Raw genomic sequence first — 24,719 nt, forward strand, 5'->3', positions numbered from 1 at the left:
GGACCGTTTTTATTTCGGGGGGGGGGCGGGGGTGCCATCACATCACCCCTCATCCCCCCTCAACTGGAGTACTGGTCAGAGGGAACTCAGAACTTCTTCATAAATAACTCAAAAATCCCAGCGGCGAAAGCTCCGCGTCGATTTAACGCGGAACCATAAATCAGGCTTCACAGCGCGACTCACTGTGCGCCCGGCTCGTGCTCGGCGCCGCGCGCAGCTCCTCGCCGACTCCGCGCTCATATATTTAATACATTTATAAAGCCCATATATTTATAAAGCCTCACTTGGCCGAGCCTTAACGCTGAGACCATGGTAGATTTAAGTTACACGCGGCACTGTTGACTTTTCCCTGCCGGCTCTGCTCACTGCTCACTGGCTAAACAGTCCCCTCACAAACAAGTGTCCAGCGGCGCTGCGTTCCGCCGCGCCGCGCGGCGTTCCCAACGTTGTGTGTGCGCTACTCACCGGTATTCGGTATGAACCGGTATACCGCCCAGCACTACTGCTGGTAGATCTGGTCGTTCCTTATCGCCCGTCTAGATCCCTTTTTAATTCTCTCCTCAGCACCAGGTTTATGAACATCTGTACCTCCGAGTTGGATCACCAAACAAATGTTTGCGCTGTATAATAAAATCGCTGCGAGTCGTTCTCGCGCTGACTCCCCGCTTCCTGATTCAAACGTCTGACGGCCCCGCCCCCCGACCAATCGGTGGCGTGGAGGGTGATGGCGTCAGATATAGTGCCGGCTTAGCACGTTTAAAACCTCGGCACAATAGGTACAGAAAAAGTACCTACTTGGCCAGCCTCTACCCATCTCGGCCCGTAGTGGACAAGCGCAAGACGGGGGCGTGGCGAGTAGAAGCGCGCAGAGTAGTGTTGTGGAATTTATCAAAAACCAGTTCAGAAGTCCGCTCGTGGTATAGAGAGGTTTTTAATCAGTAAGCCGGCGTTCGACATGACCAACTCAGATCGAGTCTGTATTTGGTGTGTCGACCCAGATGGGTTCAGTCAAAGGGTTTTTATACAAAAGTTACAGGAATAAACCAGCCCTAGTGAGAGCCAGTCAGATGTGTGAATCCTTTAGCTTTGGGACCACCCCTGAGGGATCAGGAAGTCCGTATGGTCTTTGTCTCTGTGGGGGCTGGAAGTCTCGGCACTCCCCTGGGACTCGAGTGACGTTGTAACCAGATTCTATTACAAGGAGTTTAACAAATGCAGGAATACACGAATCAGGCAAGAGACAAAAAGTAATTTACAGTCGGATGTAAATCGGGCCAAATGTCATTATCAGACATTTGGCATGACTGACACAGACCTCCAAATCACCCTATGGGGTGCTCTCTTGATTCATGTCTGTTTGAACCAACTTCCAGGTGTCGGGATCTGCCCGGGGGGTAGGAAGTTGAGTAGCAAGTTGGAGCTTCCTCAAAAGGTCTTGAGTCCAGTTCAAAGCCCTGCAGGAGGTAGGACTGGGGCGACCTCCCCCTGCAGGGGGCCAAGCTGTCAAAATTCTTCATCAATTCACAATTTTTTTTTTTTTTTTTTTTCTTTTTGTTGAATTACAGTGGAGTAGTGATACATATTTTGCAAGTGAACCTTAAACATGTGATCAGAAGTCAAATAACAACAAGCCAACAAAACAAATTCAAATATCAAGTAACCAACGTGTCCTAACTGTTCTTTAAAGCAATCAAAAAACTAGTTGCGACAGTTGTATGTAACGTTTTAGCAATGTCTTTCAAGTGATGCGTTATTTCTTGGACTGTGGCATTGCGGGTATAAATGTACAACATTCAGTTTTAATGACAGCACAAGTTCCCCTTGAGAAGCTAGTAAGTAGTCCAATGCAGCACGATTCCGCAAGGCCATCATCCCTAGAGCAGCCATCTCCCGTGAGAGCATCGGCATGCCCCCTGTTGCGGTCCTTGCCGAATCCTCAATGGAATCGGGCAGTGGTTTTTTGGCTTGTTTTAGGCTTAACAAGCGGTTCTTCAGAAGGAGAGTGTGTGGAGTCACATCTCGATGCTACACCATAATTGTCTCGCTTGTGGGGGTCTGCGGGGCCTGCGCTGCTCCTCTGCTCCTTCGCTCCTCCGCTCCTCCACCAGTCGTGGAGGTCCTGGGTGTTGGAGCTGGGCTTTCCTGCCCGCGTTGCTCCCCTCAATGGCTCCGACGGGGTACCACAGAAAGAAGAAGGAATCGGCCGGTCTCCGGTGCAAGGTCGAGGAGCTGTGCTCCCGCAGTGGGACGCGTGGAACCAGGCCAGCGCCCCCCACCCTTGAGTGTCGGTGGTGCAGGACGTGCTGAGCCCTGGACCACCGAGGCCCTCTCCGACACAAACCCAGTCTCCGGGTTGTGGCATGGTTTGCCACTAAGAAGAGACTGGACAGCTTTTACTTTTCTGTGGATTGACTGAACAACAGAAGTTTAGAGTACAACAGAATGATATCATGGATTCATCCATGGCATGGAAGTCCATCTTCTTCATATATACAGAACTGAATTGTTTGGTATGGTCATAGGTCTACCCATAATCCTTTCATGAGGCGTGAGTTTTGTGGTTCCTAATGGGTGTTAACAGGTGTCAACATTGTCCATTTAAGTCCAGTTTAAAATTCTCTGCACATACAAAAACATTTTCATACATGAACATTTTCATACAAGAATAATTTCATATCCCTCACATAATGTCTATTTGCAGAGCTTCAAAAAAAAAATCACGGTGGGGGGAAGGTGTTGATAATGTTTGCAATATTTTTATAGGATGCAAATCTTGGAGCTTATCAGTCTTTCAACACTATCTGACACATTCCCCCTTTTTCTCATCTGTGATTGCTAACTGTGATCAGCTATTTACGGGTACAAGGATGTGGGTGCAACAATGCGGCCGTCGTTGCTGACCCATAATTATTTACATTTTTACAACCATGGGAATGCTACAATCCGTTTTTTTCTTCACCTCAGTAGTCTTCTTGTAGGAGGGCTACATCATTAGGAGAAACTCGGTCGTTAGCGGGTATAGAAGGGCAAAGTTTTACATAGACAGGTAAGCCAAATTTGGCAGTTTCTTTTGCTGCATGGTCAGCTGAAGCATTTCCTAGTGAAAACAGGGTTGGACTGGGTGTGGGCTTCACATTTAACAAAGCAATAGATGAAGGTAGTTGACAGGCTTGTAACAGTTCACCAATCAATTAACCACATTTATCTCCGAGGATGAAATAAATCCTTGGTTCGCCCACAATATATAAAATCTATAAAATACAATATACACAACCAAAAGCATATCTGGAATCTGTATAGATTGTAACAGTTTTACCTTTTGATCAGTATATAGTTTCATCTACTTGGGTGGAGCTGGAGGAGGAGGGCGCTTTCAACAATTAAGAATTATCACAAATTGTATAACCTGCGTATGGTATTCCATTTTTATAAGCAGAGCCGTCAGTGAGGAAAACAGGAAAGGTCAGGACGAGTGTTAAAGACAGAGGTGTCAAAAGTATTCACATTCATTACTCAGGTAGAAGTATAGATATTAGAGTTCAAAAATACTCCTGTAGAAGTTGAAGTATCAACTCAAAATTTATTTGTTTTATTTATTTTTTATTTTTTTTCTCAAGTAAAAGTATAAAGTATTGGTTTCAAAAGTACTTAAAGTATAAAAGTAAAAGTAATATAAGCGGGGAAAAACCATTAAGGCTAAAAGCCATTGAAAATGAATGCATCTTAGTATAATGCAAATATATTAAAGAACCATATATGTGCATTATTGAGCATTAACATGTGTTTCAGAGACCAGACACGTACAAACCAAATATGTTTATACTTCTCATCCAACCACAACCAAATTCACTCTATCCGGATGGCACAATTTAACTGGATAGTTTTTTAAAGGCCGAAATGAAATAGAGTAAGGCTGTTTTTAAAACGTAAGGAGTAAAAAGTAAAGATAATTGCGTGAAAATGTAAGGAGTAAAAGTACTCCAGTGAAGCATACACAACCAAAAGTTCTACTTAAGTAAGGTAATGAGGTATTTGTACTTCGTTACTTGACACCTCTAGTTAGAGATTAGTTATACATGCATTCAGAGACGTTATAGTAGGCCACAGACAGGTTTCCATGCACTTACATGATGAAGTTACCATAGGCAGGATAAGATTATGTAAATTGGGATGCTCTGATTTGGCTCTCCTCTCAGCGCTCAACCTGTGTAGGAAACACTTTTGAAAATGACATTAGTATTTTCATACATTTCAGATTCTTTTCTTTTGCGTTATCCAGGCCTACCCTTTGTGGAGGGCAATTAGCAAATATATATTTTGCATGTACCCTGGAGGGAATCCATCAATCTGATCTCGTGACAGACCACAATTCTCTTACTATTATTTGGCTCCAAATTTTGTAGGCAACAGATCTTGGATTTTTGTAAAATCCAGTCGTCATCAGAAGTGTCATCGTCATTTGATTCTTTAATCAGTTTCACCGGATAAAGGTTTTGATTTTATCATTTAACTGGTTCTCTAATTTCATTTTTGTCTGCGTTGTGTTTTTAAATCTTTCCTTGGTAAAGCCATCAGCTTTTTATTTAGATCAGTAAGCGAAGCTATTTGGGATTCTGCATTACGGCGTCTACTTTCATCCCTCCAAAAATCTGAGGGAGTTTGAAGTGCTTTTTAGTTATTTTAACAATATTTAATACTAACTAAGTAACAAACAAAACTAACAAATAAAACTATCGGTGCCGTGATTACCATACATGTATTTAAAAGGACCAGTCAACTCTTTCTCTGACTCTCTACTGAAAAACTTCCCAAAAACTTTCAATTTTTTTTTTCTTTCTGTAAGATCCCCCCAAAAAAAACTTTCAATTACACTTACTTTTACCCACAAATTACTGGCTAATTCTTCCAATCATCAGTCTACTTCAGAGCATGCAAATCATTCCTGTTGATGCAAGGAGAGCGAGTCAATTCTTACTGAAATGAAATATACCTCAAGTATTTGGGAGAGCAAATCATCCCCACTTATAAAAAAAAACAGTTCTTCTACATATATGTCAGTTTCCCACAAGTATCTCAGTGTTCCAAACACTTCTTTTTGGACCTCAAGTCCTGCATATGCTATAAGTCCCACTGGACTACTCAGACCAACATGGCATTCTGGCCATTATTTCCTTAATGTTACCAGAGATATTAAACCTTTTTAGAAGAGCGAGTCAGATTCTTAAGGCAGGAGAAGCAGAACATTCTCACAACACAATCAAATTCAAGTGTTATGAAATTGCCAGCGTTCCTAAAAACATCTCTACAATAACGTTCCCAATAACACAAAATAATAAAAAATAACCCTCACAACCACACAGCGGACTTACCTATAATCTCAGGATGACGTCAACCATTCTCCGGCACTCCAATTCACAGACTTTCGACAACAACTCAGCAACAATAATTTGGGATTTTGTAAGTGGATCCCTTTACCTCTAAAATTTTAGATAGAGTCGCTGATTGCGCCGTTGTTCTGGAACAGGAGTTTCCATCGAAGGTCTATTGTCATCCGGGTCAACGGCACCAAATTGTTGTGGAATTTATCAAAAACCAGTTCAGAAGTCCGCTCGTGGTATAGAGAGGTTTTTAATCAGTAAGCCGGCGTTCGACATGACCAACTCAGATCGAGTCTGTATTTGGTGTGTCGACCCAGATGGGTTCAGTCAAAGGGTTTTTATACAAAAGTTACAGGAATAAACCAGCCCTAGTGAGAGCCAGTCAGATGTGTGAATCGTTTAGCTTTGGGACCACCCCTGAGGGATCAGGAAGTCCGTATGGTCTTTGTCTCTGTGGGGGCTGGAAGTCTCGGCACTCCCCTGGGACTCGAGTGACGTTGTAACCAGATTCTATTACAAGGAGTTTAACAAATGCAGGAATACACGAATCAGGCAAGAGACAAAAAGTAATTTACAGTCGGATGTGAATCGGGCCAAATGTCATTATCAGACATTTGGCATGACTGACACAGACCTCCAAATCACCCCATGGGGTGCTCTCTTGATTCATGTCTGTTTGAACCAACTTCCAGGTGTCGGGATCTGCCCGGGGGGTAGGAAGTTGAGTAGCAAGTTGGAGCTTCCTCAAAAGGTCTTGAGTCCAGTTCAAAGCCCTGCAGGAGGTAGGACTGGGGCGACCTCCCCCTGCAGGGGGCCAAGCTGTCAAAATTCTTCATCAGTAGGTACTAGTCGAAAAGGGCCATTACCAAGTTTGAGCTTGCGTTTGCGTCCGTTCGCCTGCACCACCAACTGCAACGTCACTCGCGTAGTACACGAGGAGAGCGCGTCGTACCGGCGGTGACTGATTGGTGGCAGTAAGCAGAGCAACACCTGGAAAAGTGATTAAATATTTAGTAGCAGCAGTAGAAGATTAGAACAACAAACAAGTTAACATGACACCATTGGATGAAGAGGAGATTATAACATTGCTTTGGTTGCTTCCTCTCATTACCACGCTGACTGCGGCTCAACATCTCCTCCTAGAGTCGCTAATCAGTAACATCAATGAAGTGGTATCGGTGCGTGGTATCGTAGACTTTTTGAAAGTATATGAGAGCAGTATCGGCCCCGATACCGATACCAGTATTGGTATCGGGGCATCCCTAATACAGATGGTGGAAAAATGTCAGACTTTCTGGGTCTCAGTGCTGCATTTGATACAGTTGACCACAATATTTTACTCAAACCACTGGAGAACTGGGCGGGTCTTTCTAAACTGGTTCAAAATATTTTTAGAGAGCAGGAAGTACTTTGTGTCAATAGGTAACTTTCCATCTGAGCAGACAAGAACCACATGTGGAGATCCCCAAGGTTCCACCCTCCGACCCCTTCTGTTTAACATCTAAATGCTCCTGGCACAGATTATACAGATTATAAAGAACAACAAAATAAACTACCATAGCTATGTAGATGACACGCATATATATATATATATATATATATATATATATATATATATATATATATGACTATATTTCGAGCGCCAATCTATACACTTAAAAAAACCCCAACCGGGTCAGAAATCTGGGTGTAGTGATGGACGCATTCCATAAGTAAGGCAATAACAAAGTCACCCTACCATCACCTTAAGAATATATCAAGGTAAAAAGATCTGATGTCTCAGCAGGACCTGGAGACACTAGTCCACGCATTCATCTTTAGTACCGTATTTTCGCGACCATAAGGCGCATATAAACACCTTATATTTTTTTCAAAATGTGCGGCACACCCAATGACGCCGAATGTGTGTTGTCGGGGGCTCTCACCGCGGCTCCCTTTTGAGAAACAAGTGCGTTCTGGAGGAACCGCCGCCCGAGCGGCAGGCGAGCTCCGTCGTTTACTGTTGGATTGTAGATGCCTGGGCTAACGTGTCTGCTGGGACTGTTGTTCGAGCTTTCGCAAAAGCCTGCATCATTTCCGAGGGGCCGCATGGCACGGAAATTGACTCTTGACGGCGAAGAAAGTGGAACAGTTCTCCTGGTCTCAGCCTGTCGGGCTGCGGATGAAACCCGACGGGCTGAGTCCTGACAACTGTGGCATATTTGATTTAGTGCAGCTGTTTAATTCAGAAACGGAGGATGAGGACTTCGATGGGTTTGATTAATGACGCTTGTTTTAATTTTTGATTATTCATTGGTGATTTAAAAAATGTTAGTACTTTGTAATAAAGACTTAAATAAAGCAGAATCAAACTCAGTTTTGCTCCCGCTCTATTTTTAAATACGCACACGTATGCTTGTGTGTGTGTTGTTGTAAGGCGGTGCGCCATTTGTGTGTGTAGACGGCGCCTTTTCGTACGGCGCGCCGTGTGTGTGTGTGTGTGTGTGTGTGTGTGTGTGTGTGTGTGTGTGTGTGTGTGTGTGTGTGTGTGTGTGTGTGTGTGTGTGTGTGTGTGTGTGTGTGTGTGTGTGTGTGTGTGTGTGTGTGTGTGTGTGTGTGTGTGTGTGTGTGTGTGTGTGTGTGTGTGTGTCACAAGGTCGTGATAACGATAAAAATACCAATTCAACTCCACCTTTGTAACTATAAATCTATCACCATATTCAGTCTTCGGAGCCAAATCACTGCTCTAAAAGATACTAAATACTACTAAACTACACCAATTATTACACCACTCTGGTGGAGACCTCAGCAGCAGCTGTTATAATAATATGTTATATATAATAATATATAATGTAAAATATATAATAAATTACTTGTATTGCCATCCTTTGCCCTCACTGTTTTTTTGCAGAGTCTGCATATAATAGATGATGTTTGCTCCTCGTCACTCTTTTTAAAACCAAACCAGTTCCAGAGCTGGAGCCTCGTTTAACAACGAGCTCCTCGCTCTCAGATCCGCCTTCTGCCATGTTTGTTAAGGCTGATTTATGGTTCTGCGTTAAATCGACGCAGAGCCTACGGCGTAGGGTACGCGGTGACGCACACCGTACGTTGCGCGTCGCCGCGTACCCTACGCCGTAGGCTCTGCGTCGATTTAACGCAGAACCATAAATCAGGCTTTACACAAAAACGTCATCAACGGGAAATTATCGTTTTTACCGCGAGATGGCAAATTCTTACCGTGGGGAATTTTTTTTGAAGGTAAATCGTGAACGGTAAAATATCTCCCATTCCTACTTTACAGTCCACCTTAAAAGTCAGTTAAGACAACTGCAGCTCATTCAGAACTCTGCTAAGACCAACAAAGTGGACCACATCAGTCCACATCAGTCCACATTAGTCCACATCAATCCACATTAGTCCACATTAGTCCACATCAGTCTATTCTATATTATAACTAATATAGAAACATGCAGCATGTGCTGCATTTTTTGCGGCTCCAGACAGATTTGTTTTTTGTGTTTTTGGTCCAATATGGATCTAGAGTCTAGAGCAGGGATATTCAATTGGCGGCCCGCGGGCCACATGCGGCCCGCCAGGAGCTTTTACGTGGCCCCTGGTCATATTTCAAAAAAGGGGGTGTTTGCTGAATTTTTATTTATTTATTTTTTTTAATAATATTTTTATAACTGGACTAAATGGACTGAAATGGTTGTGCTCAATGCTTAATATAATATTCAAATAAGGAAATCTTGGTGGAAAGTGGTGCTTTGTCATTATGGCGTGTTTTATTAAAAGTAGGTCAATATCAACTTCATTAAGTTTGCACAATGCATGGTTTCAAAATAATATTTCTTTATCTTAATATTATATTTAACATTCACAATTACTAAATCAGGAGACAATTAATACATAATTCATATGCAAACTAGATGTATTCAAATGTATAATACAAATGTATTATATTTACATAAGTCTTCGTCTTTGAGTGCAAAATACATTTTGAAAACCCCCACATTTTCAAATTGTGCGGCCCTCTCCATACAGTCCTTTTGCAGATGTGGCCCCCGGCCGAATCTAGTTGAATACCCCTGGTCTAGAGCATAGAAGCTGCATTCAGCTTCTATGTTCCACATGTCTGGAACAAACTCCCAGAAGCCTCAGATCAGCTGAAACTCCTCAGTGTATTTAAGTCCAGGTTGAAGACTCACCTGTTCTCAGAGTTTCAAAATGTATTCATATTTTAACTATTGATCTAATCTATAATTATATTTTCTTTCTTTCCTTTTGTTTAAATTTGAAATCATACTTTTTATTTATGTGACATTTTAATGTCTCTGTGAAGCACTTTGAATCACTTTTTTGTTGAATTGTGCTGTAGAAATAACCTTGTCTCAAGTTGCATTACATGATGCCTTTTATCTTTCACATCTCCATCAGTGTGTGTCTCCCTGTATGAGATGGCAACTGGTTTGCAGAAATCAGAGATGCCGTACCACTTCTATACAGACCAACGCTTTGCGCTGTTGCTGCTCTGTGTCTTCCTCATCCTGCCAATGTCCATCTCCAAAGAGATCAACATTCAGAAATACATCAGGTTTGATATTTGTTTTTTTTTTGCCTTTCCTCTTTTCCTCTCCTCTGTCATATTAAGTATGAACGATTTTGGCATTCAAGTGATTGTTTATTTAGCTTCACTGAAACTCTAAGATGTAGCTTTGGGCTCGAGATGAACCTGCTGGGATGTCTGCCTCATTATTTCTGTTATCACCTCTGTTAAGACGTGTCACAAAACATCTGTGTAAATGTGGTGCCTGTTCTCAAAATCTTAGTCGTATTCAAAGCCGAAACGAAAAAGTCAGATGTGGACTTATTAACGTTCTTTATCCAAAACACTACCACTAAACCACCTTATGCAGATCATAATACAAAGGTATTAGTAAAAAAGTAAGTAAAATGTATTAATGAAGCACATTTTAAAACAGAGATATTACTGATCAAAGTGCTATAAATGATACACGCTTGAATGTGCTTCAGAACCACAAAATTAGGGCCTTGTTTCCCCCTAAACGTGCCCCAAAAGTCACCAAATTTTGCACCAAGCCAGGCCTGGGGAAAAATTTGATATTTAATGTTTTGCATTAATGGGCGTGGCATAACGGCTCAACAGCGCCCCCTAGAAAACTTTGTGCCTCAAGCCCCACAATAAGGTTTGACGTACCTGCACGAAAATCGGTACACACCTGTAATATGTCGCAACTTAAAGAAAAGTCTCTTGGCGCCGAAACCGAACAGGAAGTCGGCCATTTTGAATTAATCGTGTAATTTTGGCGCAGTTTATGCCATTCCTTCGGCAGTTAATACGGCCCGAACCGTAACGTGCACCCAGGTGTGTTATTCATCAAAATGTGCGTCTCGATCCTGCGACCACGCGCATTACTTTTCTCAGTCAAAAGCGTTACCGTGGCGACGATAGACGCCAAAAAGCGCGCCCCCCCTTCATCTGATTGGTCCATATTTGATAGTTCCTACTTTCTGCCATAACTTTTGAATGGTTTGACATAAAGAGTCGTGGGTGGTGTCATCAGACTCTGTTTTGAGTCCTTGAACATAATTGGTGCAAATTAGCCCCGTCCCTTCTTCTGATTGGTCGATATTTGATAGTCCCTATTCTCTGCCATAGCTTTTGAATGGTTTGACATAGAGACTCGTGGGTGGTGTCATCTGACTCGGTTTTGAGTACTTGACCTTCATTGGCATGAATTAGCCCTACCCCTTCTTCCGATTGGTCGATATCTGATAGTTCCTACTTTCTGCCATAACTTTTGAATGCTTTGATATAGAGAGTCGTGGTCTTCAGCACCATAGCTCTAGATTTGGCTGGTTTAAAACGCATCCGGGCCCACTCCACTAGCTTCTCGAGACCCTTTAGAATCCATTGGCAGCCTGGGACTGATTCAGTGGTGACTGAGGTCATCCATGAATGCCCTGATGGGTGGCTGCCGTTGTTCGGATCTCGATTGAGGCCCTCTGCACTCTGGCTCCGCAGACTTGATGAGCATGTTCATGGCTAGGGAAAACAATCTCTACCTTGTGCCAAGATGATGTTGTTGCTCCAGAGGAAACCCTCATCCTGAAGTTGTCGTAATAGTCAGTGATGAGGTCTCTACACCTGCTGGGGACATGATGTTTCGTCAGTGTGAGTTGGACCAGCTTGTGAGGAATGGAGCCGAAAGCATTTGCCAGGTCGAGCCATAACACTGACAGGTTGCCTTTTGTTCTCTCTGGCCTCCCGGATTAGCTGTGTCACCACACCGGTATGCTCCATACAGCCTAGCATTCCTGGTATGCCACCCTTCTGCACTGATGTATTAATGTAAGTGTTCTTTACCAAGTAGGTGCTCCGGCGTCTTGAGATGGCGCTGAAGAAAACCTTTGCCTCGTCACACAGCAGGGATATGAACTGGTCTAGCTGGGTGGAGTTTTCCACCTTCGGGATCCACACCCCTTCAGCCACTCGCCATTGATCTGGGATCTTCCCCCTTCTCCAGAACACTCGCAGGAGTTTCCATAGATGCTGTAGGAGTTTGGGACAGTTCTTGTACACTTTGTATGAAGTGCCACTTGGTCCTGGAGCAGAGCTAGCCCTTGCTTTGTGGACAACCTCTCTGACTTCCTTTAGCTGCAGCTCAGTCATGTCAAACTTCCGGAACAGGGGGGTCTATTAGGATGTTGCACTCTCCCAACTCAATTCAATTCAATTTTATTTATATAGCGTCTAATACAACAGAGTTATCTCTAGACGCTTTCCAGAGACCCATACCCAGAACATGACCCCCGAGCAGTTATTACATAAACAATGGCAGGTAAAAACTCCCCTAGTGGGAGAAAAACCTTAAGCCAAACAGTGGCAAGGAAAAACTCCCCTTTAGGAGGGAAGAAACCTTGAGCAGGACCAGGCTCATAAGGGGGGACCCTCCTGCCGAGGGCCAGACTGGTGGGTCAGGGACGGCAACAGCACAGCAGGCAGGTGGAAGCAGCAACGGGATGACCAGGGGTGGGGACCGCAGGCCAGCACGCAGCTCCCGAAGCTCCGGCCCAATCAGCAAGTCCCAGGTTGGGGTGCAGGGTCAGGGAAAGACTTGTGCTCCGTAATGCAAGCTACAAGCCACCCACGACCACCTGCAGAGAGAGAAAAGGGAGGAGAAGGGGGGCCAGCAACGGGATGACCTCATGCTCTCTCTCGGGGTCGCTGTATGTCCGAGTGAGATGTTGGTCAATGTCTTCCTGCGAGGAGGCAAGTTTCCCACTGCGCTTCTGCCCCAGAAGGTCCTTCATGAAATTGAAGGGGTTGGCAATAAAGGCAGCACGTTTACGTGTCCTCTCACGCCGGCGCCTTCGATGCCACTCTGCTCGTCGGATAAATCCTGATCTACTTCCTCAAGATGCACATTAGTTGGGCCAGGCCAATGCGCTCCTCCTCTCCTGCCACCTTCTGCTGGGACTTAAGCAATTTCATGCCTGATGTTATGGATCTTGGCAGCTCTTTGGTTCTTTGTGTAGGGTGTTCCGGGGCTTTTCTTCTTCTCTTCACCGAACTGTTCAGCCGCAATGCTGACAACGATTTTCGTCATCACTTGCAGTTTTCTGTCTGCCCCTCCCTTTGCCGTCGCCTCCAGAATTTGATCAACATTATCGTCAAACTGCTTCCACAGTGAAGTCATGTTCGCTGCAGGTCATTTGATCCGCCTCCTGTCAGACTTAATGCTGGAGGGATTAGACTGCAACACATGGAGGTTCTGGGCACTGTGGGGTGACTCCGGGCCTGGCCCCTCCTGTGTCTCACCAGGTTGGACACCTGTGCTTTGTGTTGCATCTCCTTCCATCTGGCATTTCATCTTCCCTTGGTGGATCTTGAAGCCATGGATGTTCTTGCAGGCTTTACCGCATGTACACTGCTTGCTCGTTGTCGTTTGTTCGTTGCCTGGGTCAGTTGCTGTTGTATCGATCCGAGTGGGGTGCTCATCCACCCCCCCTGGGGGTATCTTTCATCGTAGCTTTTTGGGTTCCTCCTCTCAAAGGACACAGATTGGGGTGCCAGCCCTTTCTGCCCCCCGGTTGCCGTGTAGTTTAGCATTTGTACCATTGCTGTTTAGCTAGTAAGTTACCATTGTCAAAATAAAAATGCACATTTGTAAAGTAACAATATGCTTGAAACATTTCATACTAGCTTATGAGGACATCGTGGCACTGATTGTGCTTTTGTTAAACTCATAAATGATATCTTGACCTCTGAAAACTCCATGGTTTGGATCTCTTAGACTTCAGTGCTGCATTTCACACCACTGACCATAAGATTTTATTTCAAATACATGAACTCTTAATTCAGATCAAGGGTGCTGCTTTGGGCTGATTTAAGTCACATTTGACTGACTGGTTTCTACTAGTTTCCTTCGTTCAGTTTGTTCAGGGTGCTGGACGTAGATTGTGTTTACGTAGGGTTCCTTTTGTCAATATTAGAAATCATGACATTAAGTTCCTCTGTGATCCTTACAACATTCAGGCCTGTCTGTCTGTCAGTCGACCAGTCGCCTTATGATACTAATCAGTTGCAGAGGATACAAAATGAATTGTTTTTTTGTCACGATTTCCTCTGAGATAGACTTTCTAATCATTGGAGTGCTCTTGATGGAATTACCTCTGCTTTCAGCACTACTGTGAGGAACTGTGGACTCATTTTTGACCATGATTTGTTATTTAATTTGTGTATCAATCATGGTACCATGGATATTTGCTTTTGTGTATCTGTGTAATATGTTTAAAAAATCAGGATCAGTCTTTTCCCAGTCCCATCCGAGCTTAGCCCCGGTTAGAAATCCAGTTTAGAATAAATGTCAAAATTCTCCTCTTGGCTCCAAGTTATCTAAAAGACCTCATTATTTGCTCTTAACCCTCAAGTACACTTGGCTCTCAGGATGCAGCTTTAGGCCGCGTTCAGACTGCCAGCCAATTTTTAGCACATCCAGATTGAAACTGGATGACTCTTTTGAAGTCTGAACAGTCCCAAACCGCATGAGATCCGATTTTTGCAAACCAGATGGAAACCACCTCCGGGAGGTAGTTTCATATCGCATTCATATCGCATTTGGGCAGATGCGTCTCAGTCTGAACAGCTCCAAACACTCAGATCGGTTTTGACTGTCTGTGACGTCACTCTACGCGACGCCAGACCAGACCCATGCGCCAAACCACCCGCCCATTTCGAGTTGTGGAGCTACGTTACAGGTATGGAGCAGTCGGAACATGCCGAAAACAGACGAAAACAGCCGCAAACAGCGGCTCCATCTTGTTATTGTTTTTGTTGTCGCAATTACATGACGTCACACAATACACGCGCTGGGTGACGCCTCCGCTCCGACGTCGTTGCTACGGCAACCCGTCAGATCAGTCAATGATGTGGCCCAGTCTGAACAGAGCCAGATCCGATTTGGACACTTGCTAAAAACAGTGTGGACAGTCAGCCCTGAAAATCGGATATGAGAAGGAATCAGATATGAATCAGATTTGCCTGCAGTCTGAACGCGGCCTTTGTGTCTGTCCCTGGAGAGTATGAGTTGAGACTGGGAGGCAGAACTATGTTGCTAGGTAAAGTAGGTAAAGTTAAACTTTCTATGTTTGGCTCCAAAAAGTTTGGAAATGTCCTTATGACCCTTTACAGAGTGACGAACGGCAGGTACTTCTCAGTTATTCTCATCAATGCTGATGCTCACCTGGGGCCTCATTTATCAACTGTGCGTAATATGTGCGTAAGAACATTCCCACGCAAAGTATTTATCAACCTGTACTTGTGTGTAGGAACGTGTTTAATTTTAAGCACAACAACCGTGCGGCATTTCCCAGCCGACACTAAGCAGAATTATGCCGGCAGTGTTGGATGCAATAATTTCTCTCCATCCAGTTCCCATACACACATCACCAACAAGTCGAAATTAAACGAGGATTTCACGCCATCGCCGGATTCCCAAACATAATTGGAGCTATAGATGGCACCCACATCCCAATAAAATCACCATCACACAATGAATTCAGTTACGTGAACATGAAAGGATTTCATTCAATCCATGCACAAATAATCTGCGATGCAACTATGTCTCTGTCAAACGTTGTTGCCCGGTGGCCTGGAGGAACGCAACACTCATTTATTCTGCAGAACAGCTCTGTTGGTGTTTGCACCTCCAAGCAGGAGCTGTTGTTGCTCCATATATGGTGAATTGGAGGCGTTTCTGAATGTAATGAGCCTAACCGTGCACGAGCACGGCAGTTAAGAACAGGTGGGATTTATCATCACTCAGTACGTGCACATGCAGCGATTCAAGGTGGTTGGAGATCTGATCAGATAATGACATGCAGAAGATTGGATCAACTTGTCTGATTACACATGCTGTTCTGAGATCAGACTGAATCAGATTGAATAAACCACTGTAACCAGAGCATGGCTGACTCCGTGATGCTAGGTGGCGCTGTACCCGAGGTAACCATGGTAACCATTTCAACAAAGAGCCACTTCCGGTTGACCTCCGCTTAACAACGAAAGGAAAAAGTGCATTCTAAGGGCCAATCCCAATTCTCCTTCACTCGCCCTTCTTTTCTCCACTCGCACTTCTTTTCTTCCCTAACCCCTAAAAAAGAAGGGGGAGATTTTAGGGCACTTGAGATCTAGGGCACTTGGCCCAGGTGCCTGTCCCAATTCTCCTACTCCCCCTCGTTTTCATCTCTAACCTGATCAGGAAGCAGAGAGCCAAAAGCTGTTTTAATTTCAGCTGTAGCGCTATTAATATGGCACTTTATTAAGTTTTAATATTTTTTCAGGTATAAAGGTAACCTTAAGATCCGCAACCGGGGCTCAGTTTATCCAAATAACGCCTGTTAAGAAATTTGACCCGATGTTTTCGGAGATGAGAAGAGCCGCCGCCCCCGGGGAGCAGCCTCAGCTCACAGCCCGAGAAGAGACGTGTCCGCCGGGTGAAGCTGCTGCGTCAGCCCCGGGAGAGAAACTCTCTCTGGGACGCTGCTCTGTTGAGAATCACGCCGGCTGAAATAAATCATTTAGGAAGATGTTGGTTTAATAGATGAAATCTAACAGTTGTAACTACGCCTGTTAAGAAATTTGCTCCGAAATTTAGAGATTTCTGTCTGCCGGCCTCGGAGTTTATGCCGCGTTCCATTTACCTCGGAAATCGGAAGTGGGAACTGGGAATGGCAGCCATCTTGGAATGGTAACTCGGGGGTGGTGAAGACTCTCCCACTTTCCCAGTGGGAAACCCCACGTTGAGGGGCGTTCCAGTTGAAAATTCCGACTGGGGACTGGGAAATCCCCACTTCCGAGGATAAATGGAACGCGGCATTAGGTCCGCGTTAAATAGACGCAGCCTACGGCGTAGGGTACGGCGTATTTTATTTTTTTTTTATGCCACAGTTTGCAGATTGATTGTTGATGCGTGGGCTAACGTGTCTGCTGGGATTATTTTGCAAGCTTTTGCAAAAGCGTGCATTTCCGAGGCACCGCACGGCACGGAACGTGACTCTGACAGCGAGGAATTCGGACTGGCACAGCTGATTTAGCGGAGCTCTTTAATGCAGAAACAGAGGATGAGACTTAATGGGTTTGATTAATGTAAAAACTGAAATAAAGTAGCCTACAATCAAACAAAGTTTTGCTCCCGCTGTATTTTTAAATACGCACACTCCTGTGCTTGTGTGTGTGTTCTTGTGTGTGTGCCGTTTCGGTCGGTGCGCCGTGTGTGTTTTAAATACAGAAATATGACACAAGGCTGAGGCTATGCCTTTTCACACGGCGCCCGTATGGTCGCGAAAATACAGTATTTATATATGAAATGTCAGAATAGGAAATATTTTGACGACACCCCTGAAGCAGTCACACGACACCCCAGGGAGCTAATACTGAGCAGCGTCGCGTCGTCTTCCGGGTGAATCCCCTCCCCCGGGGGAAAACCCCACCCGGGGGAAATTCTCGAGCATGCGCAGACTGTAATATCCATGTCTCCGTACACATGGCATTAACAAGGCGGTTGCGACTGGTTTATCTAGGTGCTGCAAGCGGGTTGATGAATCCAGTCTGATCAGATTACTTGACTGACTTAAGGTGTTCACATGCAGTTTAAAAGTCAGTACGATGTGTGCAAATGATCTCCAACCAGTTTGAATCGCTGCATGTGCACGTACTGACTGGTTACTTACTAGTGTGCGTACGACCGGTGTCCGCACGTTTGATAATTACAGATTTTTTTTGTACTTACACACATTCTAAATTTCATTCCTACGACAGAATTTAGAACCTTTTCTACGCACGGTTGATAAATGAGGCCCCTGGATTTTCCAGAGCAGCAAACTGCCAAAACTTCAAATAATCAATTGCATTTGATTGGCGGCACCTGGTTGCCTTTTACCTTAGTTATGCCAGTAAAGGAAGTAAGGGTGCACTTCATGTTTCTAACTCTGCTTTGAGATTTTGACTCAAAGTGAAATGGAGTCATTTTTTTTTATTTATTGGTCATGTGTTGAGGAAGTATCACCCTAAAATACCTGGCTTGGTTTTTCTGATTTTTCAGTGCTATGATTTATATATTTTGGTTTTCATATTTCACATGACTGGAGATTCATGAGCAGCTGACATGGCCCCAAACAGATGGATGACCCTGTGCTGCTGCTGCAGTGTTTTAAATATTGTCATGTGTGAAACGGGCGTTTTCCTCTCTGTTCTCAGTGTTCTGGGGACTCTGGCTGCAACCTACCTGACTATAGCAATCATTGTCAAATACTACACCATGCCCCCGGTTCTGGCTCGCAGCACCCCCCTCTACTCCACCGGGTAAGTGTGTGTGTGTGTGTGTGTGTGTGTGTGTGTGTGTGTGTGTGTGTGTGTGTGTGTGTGTGTGTGTGTGTGTGTGTGTGTGTGTGTGTGTGTGTGTGTGTGTGTGTGTGTGTGTGTGTGTGTGTGTGTGTGTGTGTGTGTGTGTGTGTGTGTGTGTGTGTGTGTGTGTGTGTGTGTGTGTGTGTGTGTGTGTGTGTGTGTGTGTGTGTGTGTGTGAATGAATAATGGCTCAGCACATTTGTCATTTCATGAAAAGGTGAAATAGCAACTCTGCTTTCCTTCATGGTTGTCTTTAAAACAATAATGTTCAAAGCAAAAAATAATGCACTGCCTGAAAACATTAAAACAATGTTTCAAGATAAAGAAGGACAATATTATCTAAGAAGAAAATTACATTTTAATCAACCTTTTGTACGTAGGCCTACTACTCTTAAAAGCATGTGCATATCAGTCTGTGGAGGAACTTTGTAGAATGGTCTGGATGAAGAAATCAAACGAAGCACTAACTTTATACAGTTTAAAAACACATACAAGAAAGCAATTCTTGACAAATATAAAAATGGGGACCTCTAAAGAACTCAATTTACCTTCCATATGTATTTCTTTGATTGTTATTTTGCTCCTTGTGGGATGGATTATATACATTACAAATGTAACTGCCTGCATTCATGGCTGGTCGTGGATCATTGTAGAGGTGACTGGGAGATTGGATTTTTGAATTTAGGATATTGTAGGAGACCGGTTCAATTATGCCTGATCTTGTTTATTGGTTGTTTGTGTTGCATTTATTTTTAGTTATTTTGTCTTTTCTTTCTTTTTAAATTTTGACATGTTTATACAGTAGAGCATATATGATATAATATTGTGAGGAAGGGACAGAACTAAATAAGTGTTCTGCTTCCTCCTGTTCCCTCTCCAACACATTGTTTTGCTGTGTGTTCTATTTTTGAATGAGACTGTTAAATAGTTTTGCTTTTTTTATATTTTGATGCTTTTAATTTGATGGGTTTTGTTGTGTTCGAGTCCAAGCCAACAGTAAACAATAAATAAAACTGTACACTGTGTATTACCCAGAATACACTACGAGCAGTAGTTACTACACTCTGTGTGCTGTACGGTTCTTAATTAGTACGTAGTATACAGTACCACTGTAAAAGCAGTTATACCCCGACACTGCTAGAAACTGGCCACGTGACCAGTTTTTGAATTGAAATTTTATTTCGAACATGAAACAGTAGTGAATACAAAAAAAAACAATAATAATCAATAATAAATAAATGTAAATAAGAAAACAAAATAAACAAAAATATAAATAAAAACATGCATCCATCATAATTTAACATGCTCGAAAAGTAGTAGGAAGAAGTTAAAACGTATTAAATCCTACCCCCTAAACTATATATAAAATACCTACACACTTTTTGGATATGACATACACACATACACATCCCCGAGCAATTGTTACATAAGCATAACATAAACAATGGCAGGTAAAAGCAGACTGGAGATACAACACTGATGTTATATATAAGAAAGGACAGAGCAGACATTACTTCTACAATAAGCTTAGGTCCTTCAGTGTTTGCAGCAAGATGTTAAATATCTTCTTTAAGTCTGTTGTGGAGAGTTCAATCACATCAGCAGTCACCTGTTGGGAGCAGCATCAGAACCACAGACTTCAAGAAACTGAACAAAGTGAAACAGAAACCTGGCTCTGTTCTGGAGAACGTTGTGGAGGCTCTGGAGATGATTGTGAAAGGAGGAAACTTCATAAGCTGAAGAGGATCATCAACAACCCTGAACATCCTCTTCACAACACTGACTACGTTTACATGCAGTCAAAATTGGGGTTAAGGTCAATATTCCGGTTACTGAAACATTGGGAATAATCTGTTTCCATGTGTGAGCAAACAGGGTTATCCCTGTTTACATGGTAAACTTTTTTTTTTTATCCCCAATTTTTTCCCTTTTTTTTTAATCACCCCGTGCTCCTACCTAAGTGACAGTCCTGGGCATTGCCATCCTCTACCAACCCCGTGAGGGCCCTGCACTGAGCTCAGGTCTCCTCCTTAGCCTGAGGAGTGATCAGCAGCATCTTTTCACCAGACAGGGTGGGGTTTCTCTGGCCGGATGTAGCGCGTGGAAGGATCACGTTATTCTGGCCGGATCCTCCCCACCCCATCTGTTCCCCGGTTGGCCAGAGGGGGCAGTGTAGCCCAGGACTGCTGCATGTTTTTGTGAAGGTAGAGAACATTAGCTACCCAGGGGAACACAGGGAGAACATGCAAACTCCACACAGAAAGATCCTTTCACCAACCCCACCCAGGGTGTGGCACTGAAGTCATGGGGGAACTAACACGCACTTCAGCACCCACAGCGTCCCCGGCGGGAATCGAACCCATGACCTTCCTGCTGTGAGCAACCGGGTTATTGCTAATATTCCGGTTAGAAAAGGGTTTTTGACTGAAGTCATAACTTCTACAACTTTCCATCTCCCTTCAGGGTTTAATGAAGTATTTTTTAAATAGAATTTTGGAATGTTTTGAAGTGACATGTCTCTTTGTTTCTGTGAATGCAGGATCAGCTCCTGGGCCTCCATGTTCAGCGTTATCCCAACCATCTGCTTTGGTTTCCAAGTGAGTGCAGCATTTTCAAATGGATTCATGTAAGACCATTGGAGACTGGGTTAACATGTGTTTGAAGCAACGATGCTGTTGTAAAGCTGCAGCTGAACTGGAGGAGAATGCAAACGCCCAAACTGACTGCTGGACACAGACTAGTGTCATTATAGTCCCTGATTTACATCAGAATATAAAGAATATATTTATAAAATAATCAACCCTGAATTACCAAAATAACCTTCTTAACAAAAATAAATCTCCTCTTACACTTATAAGGTGAGCATGAATCAATCTTTTTATGATGTAAAATTGTAAGTATTTATTTTATTTAATTTTAGTTGTTAAATTTCTGGAAAAGAAAAAAGTCAAATCATACATGAGAGAAACTATTCAGTTTGTGGCAAAATATTAGTACTTGTATGAAACTGAAGATGCATAATGCAAACCTGACATTTACTTTTATTTTATTTTTTTTTTATTGATCTTTTTATAGGAAACAACATACAATGAAAACATGGAAATCTGTAGTCAAACACACGCATTATACATTGTCTCCTTTTTTTTTTTTTTTTTTTTTAAAACACACAAAACCTAACTAAGGAACAGAGTCTCTGTAGCGTTAAATAATAAATAAACAGATGAGCAAGAAATGATCAAAGGAGGAAAGTAATGTATGAGCAAAAATGCATACAAAAAACAAATGCAGTGGTGAATGTAGATGCCCATAAGTGATATCCCATTAACTGGAAATAAATAAAACATAAAAAAAAACAAATTAAGGAGATGAAAAGAAAATTAAGGGAGGGGGGGGTCAGTCGGTGGGTAGAGTCTTCAACGCGGTAAAGTGGTCTATGAAAGATTGCCATTTGCGAACGAATTTAGCTGCGTTGCCTTTTAAAGAGTATCTCACCTTCTCCAATTTAAGAAAAAACATAACATCACTAAGCCAAATAGAAATAGACGGGGACTTGGGGGATTTCCATAGAAGTAAGATACGACGTCTTGCTAAAAGGGATGTGAAAGCCAATACTTCTGACTGTGTGGGGCTGATATGTGAGGAGTCAACAGTGAGTCCGAATATTGCTAAGAGGGGGGCCATAACAACTTTTTTACCCAGAACTTTAGACATGATCACAGAATAATCACTCCAAAATTTCTGTAACCTAGGACAGGAGAAAAACATATGACTTAAATTGCATGGAGAACCCTGGCATCTGTCGCATAGGTCTGCAACATTCGGATATATTTCCGATAATCGGGATTTTGATAGGTGGGCTCTATGCAGCACCTTAAATTGAATAAGTTCAAATCTAGCGCAAGGCGTGCTAGATCGTATGCTACGGATAGCTTTATCCCACAGCTCCCCTGTGAAGTCAAGGCCCAACTCTCGTCCCCAACCCTCCCGAGCTTTATCTACAGAATGATCATCAAATGTCATACACAGTGCATATATCTTAGATATCAGAGACTTTTGACTGAGTTTCATTGTTAGAAGATCATCCCACGGTTGGTTAGCAGGAAGGGAAGGGAAGCATGGAAACAGAGCAGAGGCGCAGTGTCGAAGCTGGAAGTAGCGAAACAAATGGGAGGCAGGCAAATTGAACTTTGACCTCAGATCTGAAAATGTGGAAAAGATACCATCCTTATATAGATCCCTGAAGTGCTTAATGCCCCGGTTGTACCAAATCATAAAAGTGGTGTCTACTAGTGATGGAGGGAACAGATGATTCTTAGTAACAGGTGTATAGATGGATGGAGAAGCAAATTTAAAGTGGCGCCTAAACTGTGACCAAATCTTAAGGGAGGAAAGCACCACAGGGCTATTTGTAAACTTAGAGGGATTCAATGGTAAAGAGGAGGAGAGTAGGGCCGTTACAGAGGATGAAGAGAGTGACTGAGCCTCCAATCTGCACCATAATAACTCAGGAGACTGAAGCCAATAAATTAGTTTGTGAATATGCGCTGACCAATAGTAAAGCATAAAGTTTGGTAGTGCTAGACCCCCATTAAATTTAAATTTTTGGAGAAGCGAATACCTCACTCTGGGTGTCTTACCGGCCCATAAAAAGTTGGAAACAATTTGGTCAAGTGATTTAAAAAAAGATTTTTGGTAGAAATAAAGGAGTGCATTGGAACAAAAAAAGAAATTTAGGCAATACAGTCATTTTCACTGTGTTAATTCTTCCTATCAGTGACAATGGTAGGGAGTTCCACCTCTGTAAGTCCGCCTTCACTCGAGTTACCAGTGAGGAAAAATTAGCGGTGAAAAGAGAGGGCAGAGTGCGGGTCACATTAATCCCTAAGTATCTAAAGCCTGACGGGCTGAGTTTAAAGGGGATATCAGATTGTTTGAGTTGTAAAGCAGAGGAGTTTATGGGGAAGCATTCACACTTGTGAAGATTGACCTTATAGCCGGAGAAGGATCCATAATTCTTCAACAGAGATAATATTGGTGCGATGCTGGTTAAAGGGTCAGATACATATAAAAGGAGGTCGTCTGCATAAAGTGACAATTTAAGTTCCACATTGGACCTAGAGACTCCGCGAAATAGAGGAAGAGTTCTTAAAGCAATTGAAAGTGGTTCGACGGATAGAGCGAATAGCAAAGGGGAGAGAGGGCAGCCCTGTCTCGTGCCACGTGATAATGTAAAATAAGTGGAGTAGTTGTCATTGGTGTGAATGCTGGCCTGAGGGGAAGTGTAAAGAAGTCTAATCCACGATATAAACCTGTGTCCAAATCCGAATTTATGAAGTGTTGCAAAAAGATAGTTAAATTCGACATGATCAAAAGCTTTCTCAGCATCAATTGCGATAACAACTTCAGGGAGTGGAGAAGAATCTTTAGAGAGAATCACATTAAGAAGTGTACGAACATTATAGAAGAGCTGGCGTCCCTTGATGAAACCATTCTGCTCCTCAGATATGATGCTAGGAAGGATCTTATCAAGACGAATTGCTAGTGCTTTGGCTAAAATTTTGACATCTACATTCAGTAAAGACAAGGGCCTGTAAGAAGTGCATGATTCAGGGTCCTTGTCCTTCTTCAAAAGGAGGGCAATAGACGCCTGCATTAAAGAGGGAGGCAATGAGCCATGATCAAGGGACTCATTGTACATTGAAAGTAAAAGGGGGGCTAATTTGTCTTTGAATTTTTTGAAAAACTCAGCTCCGAACCCATCGGGACCAGGGGCCTTGTTGCTTTGCGTAGCTTCAATGGCGGCAGCAATTTCTTGCAAGCTGAAAGGAGCATCGAGGCCATTAGCCACATCCAAATTGATAGTAGGGACAGTGATATTATCAAGAAAGGAGGTCATTTCTGCTGTGTCAAGTGGAGATTCTGACTCATAGAGAGAGGAGTAGTATGATTTAAAAATTGTGTTGATGGCGATTGGATCGGTGGTAAGTGTGCCATTAGAATCTCTAATGCTGGGAATCAGTCTCGACGTTGCTTGCCTTTTTAATTGGTGAGCCAATAACCTGCTTGGTTTATCGCCGTGTTCATAATAGTTGGCATGAGCGCGTAATAGGAGCCGTTCAGAATCGGCTGTCGCTATAAGATCGAATTTTGACTGCAAATCAAGCCGTTGTTTCAGTAAACTCGGATTTGGGTTAACTGAGTTTAGTCTGTCTGTGTCCTGAATTTTAGATGTGAGCTCCTGTAATTTAGCCCTGCGGATTTTACTGGCGTATGCTGAATAAGAGATAATCTGTCCTCGCAAATATGCTTTGAGTGATTCCCATACTAGCGAAAAACTGGTAGAATCTGTTTTGTTTAATGCAATGAAATCATCTATTGAAGCAGATATAGAAACATTAAATGCATCGTCGGATAAAAGCAATGGATTAAAC

General features: G+C 43.1%; 1 protein-coding gene across 1 annotated transcript in view; it reads left to right on the forward strand.

Moving 5' to 3' along the window:
- Positions 1–24,719, forward strand: part of slc38a8a (solute carrier family 38 member 8a) — a 62,056-nt gene that overhangs the window by 13,611 nt on the left and 23,726 nt on the right. The window contains exons 3-5 of the mRNA XM_061722723.1: positions 9,798–9,954; positions 18,142–18,246; positions 20,828–20,885. Of these exons, the coding sequence (XP_061578707.1) occupies positions 9,798–9,954; positions 18,142–18,246; positions 20,828–20,885 (320 nt within the window). The remainder of the gene's footprint in view (positions 1–9,797; positions 9,955–18,141; positions 18,247–20,827; positions 20,886–24,719) is intronic.

Source organism: Cololabis saira, chromosome 5 (genome assembly GCF_033807715.1).
Source record: "Cololabis saira isolate AMF1-May2022 chromosome 5, fColSai1.1, whole genome shotgun sequence".
Classification (NCBI taxonomy): domain Eukaryota; kingdom Metazoa; phylum Chordata; class Actinopteri; order Beloniformes; family Belonidae; genus Cololabis; species Cololabis saira.